This window comes from Tamandua tetradactyla, chromosome 8 (genome assembly GCF_023851605.1).
Source record: "Tamandua tetradactyla isolate mTamTet1 chromosome 8, mTamTet1.pri, whole genome shotgun sequence".
Classification (NCBI taxonomy): domain Eukaryota; kingdom Metazoa; phylum Chordata; class Mammalia; order Pilosa; family Myrmecophagidae; genus Tamandua; species Tamandua tetradactyla.
In genome coordinates this window covers 42051084-42063847 of record NC_135334.1, presented here as the reverse complement: position 1 = coordinate 42063847, position 12764 = coordinate 42051084, and the positions used below count along the sequence as shown (strand labels likewise).

At 36.7% G+C, this 12764-nt stretch overlaps 1 protein-coding gene across 3 annotated transcripts in view; it reads left to right on the top strand.

The window, feature by feature from the left end:
• The window catches only part of ARHGAP42 (Rho GTPase activating protein 42), a 323631-nt gene that overhangs the window by 206290 nt on the left and 104577 nt on the right, over positions 1-12764 (top strand). For all 3 annotated transcript variants that reach the window (XM_077113175.1, XM_077113174.1, XM_077113176.1), the window contains one exon: positions 12589-12690. In XM_077113175.1, the coding sequence (XP_076969290.1) occupies positions 12589-12690 (102 nt within the window). The remainder of the gene's footprint in view (positions 1-12588; positions 12691-12764) is intronic.

Below are 12764 nucleotides of genomic sequence, written 5' to 3'. Positions count from 1 at the left end.
CAATGAATGACCAAAAGGCCATAAATAAGAATATTTGGTGAGGAGAAACTTAGAATCACAAATAATTGACAAATGGGGAATGCATCTTATAATTTTCAAGTTGAATAGAGTTTTACTCCTTTAATATAAAATTGAATTTCTTTTGAGGAAACAATATCTTTGGTGATTTATATAAATCTGTGAAAATTAAGGATTCCTAGAGCTTTATTTGTATTGATTGTTGTGTTACTATCTGGAAGAAAGAATAATCAGAATTACGAATAATATTTTAATCTTGTTTTATGTGACCACAAGAAAAGCTTTTAAGAATTACTTTTGCTTATTCTAAATAATAAATGCTCTGGTAAAAAAATAATCCTATTTCTCAAGCTAAGCAATGAGCATACTTTTGATAGGAATGTTTGATTTAGTTTCCCAATATTGTTTATTATAATCACAAAATTTGTTTTTTAAACTAGATTAAGATTTCTTAAGAAATAATGGATCACTGGTGTCTAGAATTTAAACTCGTATTTTACTAACTGAAATTTATTTTGTTCTTTTTCCTTTTCTTTGGAATTCTTTGTAAATAGGAAAGAGGATTATTTGAGAGTGAAGAGTTTGAAATTTAGAACGATTGTTCTCAGTGAAAACAAAGGAGACTTTTTTCCAACCATGAAAATATTTACTCCTACATTCTAAAGAAATTTCTAAAATCATTCTGCCAAGAAGTCCTTCTTGGTACTTCAGCGAGGAGTGGGAGTGGTACCACTGGTAACTGAATAGGAGGCATGATGCTGTCTCTAGACTCTACAGACTACTGTTTCCCAAATGTTCCCATCGTATTTCTTATAACAAAGAAATTTCTTCATTGTAAAGCAACAGTGATGTGTAACTTTGCTTAAATCTCAGGCATAAATGCCGCACTGAATGGCAAAATTGCACAGTAGGGTAAAATAAAAAATAAAGTATAATTTTACAAATGGAATTTGCACTTAATTTTGTGGCTCAGGCTACGTGACTTGAAATTTGTCCAGGGTTAACACTACCAACAAGCCTTCACGTTTTACAAATGGACAATTTTCAGTGTTGGGAACAGGTAGCTCTTTCTCTTTATCCATTGAGTTTTGCATGGTCCTCTTCAATTTTTGTGAAATTTTGAGAATGGGATTTTTGTCACCGGAGTCTAAAATCCCAAAAAGGACAGAGAAGCAATTAAGATAGCAAGAAGTGAAGGTGCACAAGTAGCTATTTCGTAGAATTCTTGTCTCCCCAATTATTTTTAGTGCTACCAGGAGGTGACCTTATTCCATTAGAGGTTATTGTGCCAGCTGGCAGGGCCACTCCCAGGCGGCCATCTCTCTGACTTGTTTCTCTTGGTATGTGTCTAGGAATAATTGGTATATAACACTATGAAACAATCATGTTGTGATTTAAGTAATTAATTTCTTATTCATTTGCCATCATTTCCAAAGTAAGAATTTGACAGTGTCATGGAATCGCACAAGCAAAATGTTAAACTGAAATCATTGATTCTAACACTCTTATATGACAGATAAGATTACCAAAACTCCAGAGTTGGTAATACACTTTTAGTGATAAGGGGATAGTTTGAACTCTGTCAGTGTTTATAGAGCTGGCTGAATGTATAATTCACTCCTTCATTCAACAGTTAGACATTGAGCTTTTTTATGTGGGAAATGCCATGTTAGGTCCTGCGAACAAAACGTAAGACACAAATTCTTGCTTTTATTGAGCTTACCATCTGGTCCAGGGTTTCTCAACCACTATCAGCATTTGTACTGGAGTAAACTCAGACTCCCTCCCCTCCTTCCTTCCTTTCCTCTCTTCTTCTCTCTTTCCCTCCATCTCTCTGGGAGAGCCTTACAATCTGATTGTGTAAACTAGGCCATAGATACCTGCTTTTCCCCTAAACAGCTCTTATAAAGAAAACAATTTTTTTTTTAAAGAAGATTATACTGTCCTAGTGAATATTATGAAAAGGTCAGAGTAAACTAGTAGAGGGCATTTTGGGGGACAAACTCCGACCATGTTCTCCTTTTTGTGGGAGAAAAGATAGAAGGAAGATGAGCATGGGATATTTTAGGAAGACTCTTGGAACCTAATACCCAAGATTTTTCTTATATCACATTGATCAAAACTTGGCCATATAGACATATCTCATTATTAGAAGACTGGAAAACGTACTATTATTTATTGATATGTATTCACATATCATGCAGTCATGCAAAGTGTACAATCAGTGGCTCATAATATCATCATATAGCTGTACATTTATCATCACAATCAACTTTTTTGTGTGTGAAAAATAACATATATACAAAAAACCATAAATTTCAAAGCATATTGCAACAATTAGTTGTAGAACAGATTGCAGAGTTTTGTATGGGTTATAATCCTACAATTTTAGGTTTTTACTTAGCTGCTCTAAGATACTGGAGACTAAAAGAAATATCAATATATTGATACAGCAGTCATACTCATTTGTTAAAACCTACTGTCTCTGTATAACTTCACCATCACCTCTGATCTTTCTCCCACTTTTTTAGGGGTATTTGGGCTATGCCAATTCTGATTTTTTCATGGTGGAAGGGTCTGTCTATAATCTGATATAGGGGAATGGAACTGGTTTATGTTTTGGAGAGGCTGGCTCCTCTGTATTTCAAGACTTACCTGGTCCAGGGATCCATCTGGAGGTTGTAGGTTTCTGGAAAGTTACCCTAGTGCATGGAACCTTGTAGAATTTTATATAATGCCCTAGGTGTTCTTTAGGATTGGCAGGAATGGTTTTGGTTGGGGTTTGGCAAGTTATGATAGGTAACAATGTCTAATTGAAGCTTGCATAGGAGTGATCTCCATAGTTGCCTTTCAACTCTATTTAAACTCCCTCAGCCACTGAAACCTTATTTGTTATACTTCTTTTCCCCTCTTGGTCAGGATGGCATTGTTGATCCCACGATGCCAGTGCCAGACTCATCCCTGGGAGTCATCTCCCTTGCTGCTGGGGCGACGTTCACCCCTGGATGTCATGTCCCACCTAGGAGGTGAGGGCAATGATTTTTCTTGCAGAGTTGGGCTTTAGAGAGAGAAAAAACATACTCTTTATTCTTGGTAACTATGTGCTCTGCTAAAATTTGGGGGTTCTGTTACGGTAGAAAATTGGTGGAGCTCTGTCAAAAGGGGTTTCTTAAAAAGCAATAGAAACAAACAAAAGGATCCCATGAGCAGATAGGACAGTTACTATAATTAACTCATGTATCTAATTCTGTACCATTCACCAAGACATTTCAACTCTTTGGAGAACTGGAGTAATTTCCCTTTGCTGTTAAAACTAAACAGTTGCACTCTTCATGCTGATTTTGAGACTGGTCTTGTCTTTGAATCTATATTCCACTCTTGCTTAATTGAGCTGCCTATAGTTAATTTCCATGAACCTCATTTTCCACTCTGTTAGATGGGAGCCATGATAATACATTTCTTTCCTATCTGCACTTGAAATCCCTATAACAGGAAAATATACAAAATTGACTTGAGACCAAGGTTGTGAAGGATTATGCAAATCCCTTGAAAAGGCTTTATTTTCATTATCATATATCATAAAGATAGCAATCACAATCAATAAAGAGTTTATCTTTATAAATAACTTAGAATGTGTATTGGTCTTGGACCCAGTTTATGCCTCACCCATGCTGTTAGGACTTAGTCAGTGGAGAAATCTGGGCTGGGGCTGTCACTTCTGTGTTTCCTAACTGGTGAGTGTCTGGCTCAGGTTGGGGCCCCAGCAATAGTGCAGTGGGCATTGCAGGAGATCTGCTACACAGGCTCCTCCTATCACACCTGGGCTCTGATGGAGTATCTCCCACCTATACTGTGTGTTCTGGGCACTGGCCTCTCCCAAAGTTGCTGGAGGGACCAGGTAACTGAAGTGCAGTTATGGGGCAATTTTTGACCATATCAGGAGGAAGAGAACTGGCAGATAAATCTTCCTTTTTCCTGTCTTACCCAATGAACTGTCTTGGCTTGCATTGGTTTTGTAAAATCTGAATGGAGTTATGCCATATGGCCTGAGCAGCTGGCTGGTTTTTTTCATGCTGCTGTTACCAATTCAGTAATGAGCCACTTGTACTTGTCTGACTTCCATGTCTCATTTCCCTTTTTCTATCACTCTTGCTGCCCAAGGATTGCACACTGTCCTCACTCCCCCTAAGCTAAACCTGGCAAGATTTGTGTCAGGCTCTGTTTTTTAGGAAATATGAACCAAAAAAGCATTATTTATAATATACTTTAAATTAATTTCTACTGGCTGCTGATGTTTCCCTAAGGATTAAAGAAAAACACATCTCTCACACTTTCAGTCAGATACAGTATTTGTCCTAAGTATTCTTTGTCATAGTCTTTTTACCTCCCCAGGTTTGCTCCTCCTCCTGTGGTATCCATTCTTTTGGAATTTTGTGACTGGGTTTTTATTTTTTCCTCTAAGTCCTGGTCATCCCAGAAAAGCAGAGAAATTTGATGGATTACGAAGAGAAAAGCTTTAGATTACCTTAAGAAATCCCTAAATTTGCCCATGGTAATTTTCCAAATGGCCTTCCTGGCAGTTTTGTATCCTTAGTTTCATCCATGACGTCATGCCAGAGCCCATCAGATTATAGCCACTGCAGATGCTATCAGCCCTCCTGATATTCCAGTCTTCCCTTTCTTCTCACAGACTGGGGAAGATTAACAATCTAAAGTCATTAGGTATTTTTCTATGGTATATTCTCTCTCTCTCTCTCCCATGGTCCACGGTACCATTACAGAAAACCCACAGCTGCCTCTGCTTCCTTCTTTCCGTTTCTTTTCTGTCATCCCTTGTCTTTCTTTCATCTCTTCTCCTGTCTCCGTGTTCTTTTGTCCCTTCTTTTTGCCCCCTCCCTTCTTTTTGCCCCCTCTCTTTTACTGCCCCAGGAGTCAAAGGAAGTGTTGTAGTTTTGATTTGCCGGCATCTTCGGGTTATATTTTACTGTGCAAAGATCACGAGCTTTGGAACTCGGCAGTCCCGATTTTGATTATCCACTGTGATCTTGTTCGTATTACTTCTCTTCTCAGTTAGTATTTCATGTTTGTAATATGAGGATAATTTTTCTTACCTTGTAGGGGTTTGTGGTGACTGGGTCTGCAAACCACTTTGTATCCACTTAAGAAGGCTTGGATACTTATTTCCATTCTCCTCCCAGTTTTGATTAGACCTTGCTATCAGTACTAGGGAGCTACTTTTTTTCATTTATTTTTCTAAGCTATTTTATTTATTTATTTATTTTGAATGCTGTATTGTGGGGGTCACATTTCATTCTTTTTTTTATGTGAGTATCCCATTATTGCAGCACCATTTGTTGAATTTTTGCTTGTTTTTGTTTGTTAGTTTTTGGAAAGTGCGCAGGCTGGGAATCAAACCTGGGTCTCCTGCATGGCAGGCAAGAATTCTACTGAACTACTCTTCTACCTCTTAGTGAACTATTTTAAAGACTTAAATTAATGTTTTAATTACTAAAAAACTAATTTACGAGCAAATTTTCTTCATGCCCCTAGAACATTTTCTCTTCTCTCTTTTTAAAGCTATCCCTTCCTTCCTACCCAACCAGCTTTTATTTTTTCCCCTTCTCTATCTATCCTTATCTTCCTTTCTCCTTTTCCTCTTTCATTTTAAAAATTGAATATAATTGTTACTGAAGACACATAGTTTTATAAATTAAAAGTAATCAGTCTCCGACTCCATCTCTCTACTACAAAGTTCTCCAGAAGTAGTCACTTATAATTCTTTAAGCTATTGTTTTACTTTGATCGTCCATTTTCCTGTATAATATGCTCATTCTGCTGTTTCTTATTTTCTTCAGTTTTAAGCATTATTAAATTAACTTGCTGCTCTGGGAGATGAAGAGTTAGTAAATGTCCTTTCAACCCTATAACAGCTACTACTCCATTCATATGTCTCTCCTCTTCGAAATATATGTAGTTAAATTGCATTTTAAAAAGTCAGTGCTTCATGTTTACAGTGTAATTATTGTTCATAGGTGAGCCATGTTGGACTCTATGATTATGTTTTCTTTCTTGCGTAAGTTTTTGTTTTTCTTAAACTTAATAATTTCCTAATTTTGGAAATGTGCATAAATTTCTTTGTTCCCAAATGCTTGGACATAATTACCACACGGATCAGATAATATCTTCTCCATTTATTTTTTTAGAGACATTCCTTCTGGAACTCGCATCTTAACTGGTTGCTTTAAAGTCTGAGAGCTTAATTGTCCATCTGTTTTCCTGAAATTCATTTCATTGTTATCTTGGAAACATTTTAGCCTTTTTGAGCTCCTGTTTTTCCAGATCCTATGTCTTGGTATTTGGGGTTTATCCTCTCATTTTGGTGGCGATCGCTCAGTATTTTCCTAAGGAAAGATACCTAAGTGGTAAAGTTTCTGAGACCCTGCACATTTGTAAATATTTTTATTCTTCCCTCAACTTTCATTGGTGATTTGACTGGATACAGAAATCTCGGTTGGATTTAATTATTGCTCAGAAACTTTGAGGGCACGTCTCCTTTGTTTTATAGCTCCTGTTGGTGCTTTTGAGATTCCAGTATTATGATTTCTAACAGTTTTTATATAAGCTCTTTTTTTCTCATTGACTGCTTTCCGGTTTTCATCTTTATTCATGGTTTTCTAATATTTGTTATGACCTATTCATTGGATATTTTTTTCATTCATTGGCTGGTTACATAATGGGCCATTTTAATGTGGAAACCTTTTCTGTTGGTTCTGATATTTTCTTCTTTTTTTTTTTTGCCATAATTCCTTCCTTTTATTTTATCTCTTCTTCTATTAGGTGTTAGATTTCCTGGTAGCCGATCTTTTAATTTGCTTTTCTTTCTTCCATATATTTTATTTTTTAATTCACAGCTCTCCCTTGTTTATTTTTTTACTTGATCCCCAACTCACATTTTCCTCTTTGCAGAGACAGCTAGTCTTTGTGTTTACTGTGTACATTTAGTCTTATCCTAATGCAAAATTGATACTGTTTTACATGTGTGGCTTTTAAATTTATAAATGATACTGTTTTTTCGTTGGCGTTTTTGTTTGTTTTCATCCAGAAACTGTGTTTTAGGATCCATCTGTATCTTACTTTTTCTAATTACTACATAATGCCCCATGGTATGCATCCAGTACTTCTTATGTATTCACTAATGAAAAGCCACGCTGCTTTCAACTCTGCCTCCAGAGATATTACATCCATAAATAGCCTCATTCATGTTCCCTTAGGGACTTTTCTGTGAGCATCTCTTTGGGCTGGTCCTTAAGGCACACATCTAGGTCTCTTAGTAGTGTGAGATTTCTCTCTAGAAGGGTGTAGCCATCTACCATCCTACCAGTAGATGGAAGGTTCTGACCTTCTAACTTTGGAAAGTATCTAACAGATCATATGTGATAGTTCATTGATTTAATTTGCTTTTCTCTGATTATAAATGAGTTCAAGCAAGTTTTCATATGCTTGCTACTCTTGGATTTCCTCTTGTGTGTTTTGTCCCATCATATTTTCATGTCTTTTTGCTGCTTATTCAGGCAAGCTAGTAGGAGATCCTTATCAATGCAAACATGAATCTTTTGATCCCTATGAAACTGATCACCTGGTGAAGTGGTTGTGATGGGGGGGAGATGTGGTGAATTATGCTGGTGCAGCCACCCAGGGAAGGGTCTTTTCAGAGTCTGCATTTCAGGACATTGGGTGGTTGCAGGGAGGGGAGAGTTTGTAAGTGATGACTGGAGGAGACTGGGAATTGTTGAGTACTGTAGACTTGCAGGATGGACATGCTGTGCAGGCTGTACGGTGATTCTCCCACAAGCTGGACCTCGGGATGACAAATCCCTGGGGCCTCAGAAAACTCCTGAGTAACATGTGGTCTGAGTGTCCTGGGTTTTGGCCCTTCCTGTACTCTGAGGTGGACTATACCAGAAGAAGGGAGAAGTCCAGTGGTGGAAAGTGGTCATTTCAGTGCCTGAACACTCCCCGTTTTTGAAATAGAAATTTAGCTATTGCAATTGATTGTTCCCCTTCGTAGTACTGTATCTAGTATTATGACTTAAACTGAAGGATTTTTCAAAATATATGTGGTTCTTATTTAGATAGTAGTTATACTAATGTGATGACATATATAGCTGCATAGAGAATTGTGCAGTATCCTGTGTGGCAATTATAACATTGAGATTGTCTTAAAAGTATGATGCAAGAGTCCTAAATGTATGCTCCATTTTAAAAAAGAAATTAAAACTATGCATTTGCTTAATTAAATTATGTTATAATTGTTGGAAAGATAATTTTATATATTTTTCCCTTCGAGAAATTGTAGGTTTACAGAAAAGTCATATAGAAAATAGAGTTCTTATATAACTCCCTCATACACAGTTTTTCCTATTAACTTTACATTGGTGTGATACCTTTTTTTATTATTGATAAAAGGTGATTATTATAATGGTGCTATTAACTGTAGTCCATAATTTACATTAGAGTTCATTGTCCTATAGTTGTTTTTAATTTTAATTCAAGTAACATATATACAACCTAAAATTTCTCTTTTTAACCACATTCATATATATAACTTAGTGTTGTTAATTGTACCAGACAACTATTTTTTTTTTTAGCCAAATTTTGTTAGGCACCTTTTGTAGAAACAGAAAATGTGGGTAAATAATAACATTTGTGAATTTCTTTCTAGTTGTGATTTTCTAAATGTTGTAGTCGAGTGTGTTCACCTTTGGTACCCTCTGGTGGTCAGCGAAGGCATTAGTTTGGCTTTAGTTTTAACAAACACATGTTTTGGTATTTTTTACCTGCATGATAACCCTAAAATTTTTGTAAATATTTGACAATTTTATTTTGGTTATAAACACCGTCTAATAGAGTAAAAGTGACATTTCGTCTATGTGCTCATGGTTTCTCCCACTCCTCAATGTACAGTGAAGTTCTGGCAAAACCACTGGGGCTAATCTTAGAAGCTGAATGATGATAGCATCACTGTGCTCAGAGTACACGTAGTGTAGTTTGGAAATCGCGCTGATTGCAGACCTGGAACGTAGTTTACCCTTTCACTAGCTATAATTGGATTTGGGGGCTGTTTTAATTTCCCAGCCACTAAAACAAATACCATACAATGGATTAGCTTAAACATGGGAATGCATTGGCTCCTGGTTTTGAGACTAGAAGTCTAAAATCAAGGTGTCAGTAAGACGATGCTCTCTCCCAGAAGACTGTGGCATTCTGTGGCTGACTATCAGAGATCTTTTGTCCTCGACTTTTGTGTCACATGGCAGTGCACCTGGCTGCCTCTTCTGCCATCTCTCCTGCCCAGCTTTCGCTCTGCCTATGATCCAGTTATCTGGATTAAAGCCCAACCTGATTCACTGGGCCACACCTTAACTGAAATAACATCTTGAAGAGATCTTATCTACAGTGGGTCTGCACCCATGAGAATGCTGTCCCAAGACTGAGCACATGTCCAAACTGGGGTACACAATTCAATCTATCACAAAATTAATTTGCTATGTCCAGGGATCTGTTTTATACAGTTATGCTCTGTCTGTTCATCTCTTAGTCTGTTTGTCGGCATCTATCTGCAGAACATAGAACTGCAACAAGTATAATGCTCAATAAAAGCACAACTACTTTTTGTGTTTATATATCTTGTAGGACATCCCTTCTACCTCATTCTTCTTCCTTTTCCCATGAAGATTATTATTTGAATGTGCTTTTATTTTAAATGACAACCTAATTCAAATGCATTTACTGTAGATTTATGGAAAACATACCTCTATAATATGGTTTCCTTCTTTGAAGTCATTCCATGGCAATAAGAGGTCAGTGATTGTGCATGACATTTAGTGAAGGTTGACAGGTTACTTTTTCCTTTCTTCTGCCACATTAGTTTCAGAGAAAATGTTTTAGCTGCATGTCCACAATAAATACCCAAGAAACAAAAACAGAACAAGAGAGACCAGGATAGTGTTGAGTTGCTAAATTCAATAAGGCTTTGCTTATATAAACAGTAAATCATGGCTTTCTGAAATTAGATGTGAATTATGAGTAAAGCAAGTAGAACTTGCTTTTTAGATTATAGTTGTTCTTCTTGTAGCCTTGTCTTTTAACTTAGCTCTTTAATTGTATGCTAGAACTGAGTGGTTTTTTGCGTTCTGTGTTGGAACCTTTGTGTAGATCTCTTTTTTATTTTGCTGGCCTGGTGGTGTAAGAGCCCATGGGTTGAATAGGAGTCCAGGAAGTGCTTCTGGGAATGATATTTTGTAGTGCCAGAAATGCTGATGTATTGGCACTGAACTAATGTTTCCAAAAATGCCATCAAACAGTAACTGAAAACAAAGTCACAAGTGTAGTCACTACAGCTGTGCTCTCTCTTTTCCTAAAGCCCGTTTCTTCCTCTTCTATTCAGAATTAGATGTTTTAAGCACCCTATTGTAAGATGAAAGTGAATCAGTTTTATGTTCTGTACTGTAATGCAGTTGGTTGCCCACAAATGTCCATGTACTATTGGGTTTAAGTTAAGGCCGTTTGTGCTGAATTGTCCCTTGTACTATGGTTATTTGTTTATTGAATAGATCTGGAGGGACTGCGGTGTGCCCACTGTTATGACAGGAAGAATTTCATTTATTCATAAACTATTTATTATTGAGCCCTCAGTAGATAGTCAGTTTTAAGAAGGATGTGGTATATACATAAATTCATCTGCTACAATGTAGACTGTAAATGCTATAAGATATGTATATGTAAAAGCTATTTGTGCGTTCAGTAGGGAAAGAGGGTTGATGGAAGATGCTTGGGAATGAAATCACTTTGGTCAGGTTGCTAAATGATAAAATTCGAATACATGGAAATTGGAAGTAGTGGGTATTTATGTCAAATGGAATAACAGAGAAAGAGAGAGAAAAAAAAAACATGAATAAGGAGCTCCATAGGAGCTAGTAAGAGGGACTTCTGGGAAGGTAAGTTGGGCTTGTCCCTGGTGGACATGAAATGCCAGAGAAAAGACTAACATCCAGTGAAGAAAATATGAAATGTTTATCCCAGGTATTTATTCCAGCAGTGGAGAGGACAGGCTCCTTCCAGTCTAAACCTTGAGCCTTCGTGCTTCTTTTTAGGTTTGCTAGTCCACATTTTGCTGTACAAGAAAAGCAGACCTTTTCTGTATAGGAACACTACACTTATTTTCCAGTTGTATTTCTCCTAGTAGGACTACGTGTCTCCTGGTGTAACAAAAATCCTTTGAGGAGTTTGGCTATTTTTTTTTTTTTCTCATTTATAGATGTAATACATTTGTGCAAATGAATCAGTAGTTCTACAATGATCTAAAAGTGGCTTGAACCCCTGAAGCAGAACTTGCTCTTCCTTTCACCTAAATTTTACCAGCTCACTTTGTAAAATTCTGTATATTGATCTTGATCCTTATGTGTCCTTGGAAGTATAATTGAGAAGATAGAAAGATTTGAGTGCCGGTGGAGCGAAGTAGCATTACTTAGGTAGTTTAGCCTGCCTGCATCTGACAAGCTCAGGAGAGTGGGAAACACCTTAAAGCCAGAGGACTGCCCTCCCTTGTTACTTTCCTCCGCTATTGATTTTTAACAAATTCCTTCCAAGTAATGAAGCAAAGCAGTGTGCATACTAATCATAGAGGGGGAACATAGGAAATCTGTATTTTAAACATGTTTGTAAACACTTGACTGATTCAGGTGGTGCAGTAGATTGTGCTTCCAGAAACACTGAAATAAAAGGAAAGAGTAGGTCTTTAATTCAAATTCCATTTGAAATTCTGTAGTGTATACTGTAGGATGAAAGGTAGTTATCCTATTTCTTCGCCTCACCCTCTGTAATAAAGCTGACCTGTTTACAGCTCAGCTATCAGTTACATTCCGAGTGTACGAAACAGATATTGAGAATCCTTTTGACTTTACTGGACTTTGAATTGTCTTCAAATGGTTATTTGAAGCTCCCAGCATTTAAAAGTCTGTTTTCTTCCCTATCAAAAACTACTTGTTAGAAATAACGGATATCTTTTTGTGACTGGGGAATAACAAGATTCCTTGAAAAGAGCCATCTGTGTGGGATTCTCTAAACTGGTTGTATATTCATTCTCTTGAATCACCAAAAAGCTTTAAAAAACTCATTTTCTCTTGATTCCATCCCAGATTTACTAGATCAGATTATCTTTGGGGGAGTCAAATTATAGAGGACTTTTGAGGGACTCAGCTGTAGCTGGCTGTGATCCTTTTCATGCTGTAATTCCATGTACCCCAAAGGAGCAAGGCCATGATTTGTAGTGTTTTATATACACATGCATTTGTCTCTGCAGGATGAAAATCTTCTTTGAGAGCAGAATACATATTCAAATGACTTTCGTTTCACATCCTTTCCCCTATTCAACTTTGTCAAGGTTTTGTAGAGTTGGAACTTAATAAATCTTTATTAAATATTTTAAACTACCTTTTTAGGGGGATGATAAAAATCAGGGTTTTCTTGATCCTCTGATTTGAATCTTTTTGTTGTTAATTTATCCTCTAGGATGGAAAGAAGAAGTTTGACAAGGAGAGTGAAAAATATTATTCTATTCTTGACAAGCATTTAAATTTGTCTGCAAAGAAAAAGGAGTCTCATTTACAAGAGGTAAGCTTTTCCATTTGAAACATGAAAAGGGCATTAGCGTTAGTTATGTGAGGTCACAGTTTCCAAAGAGAATA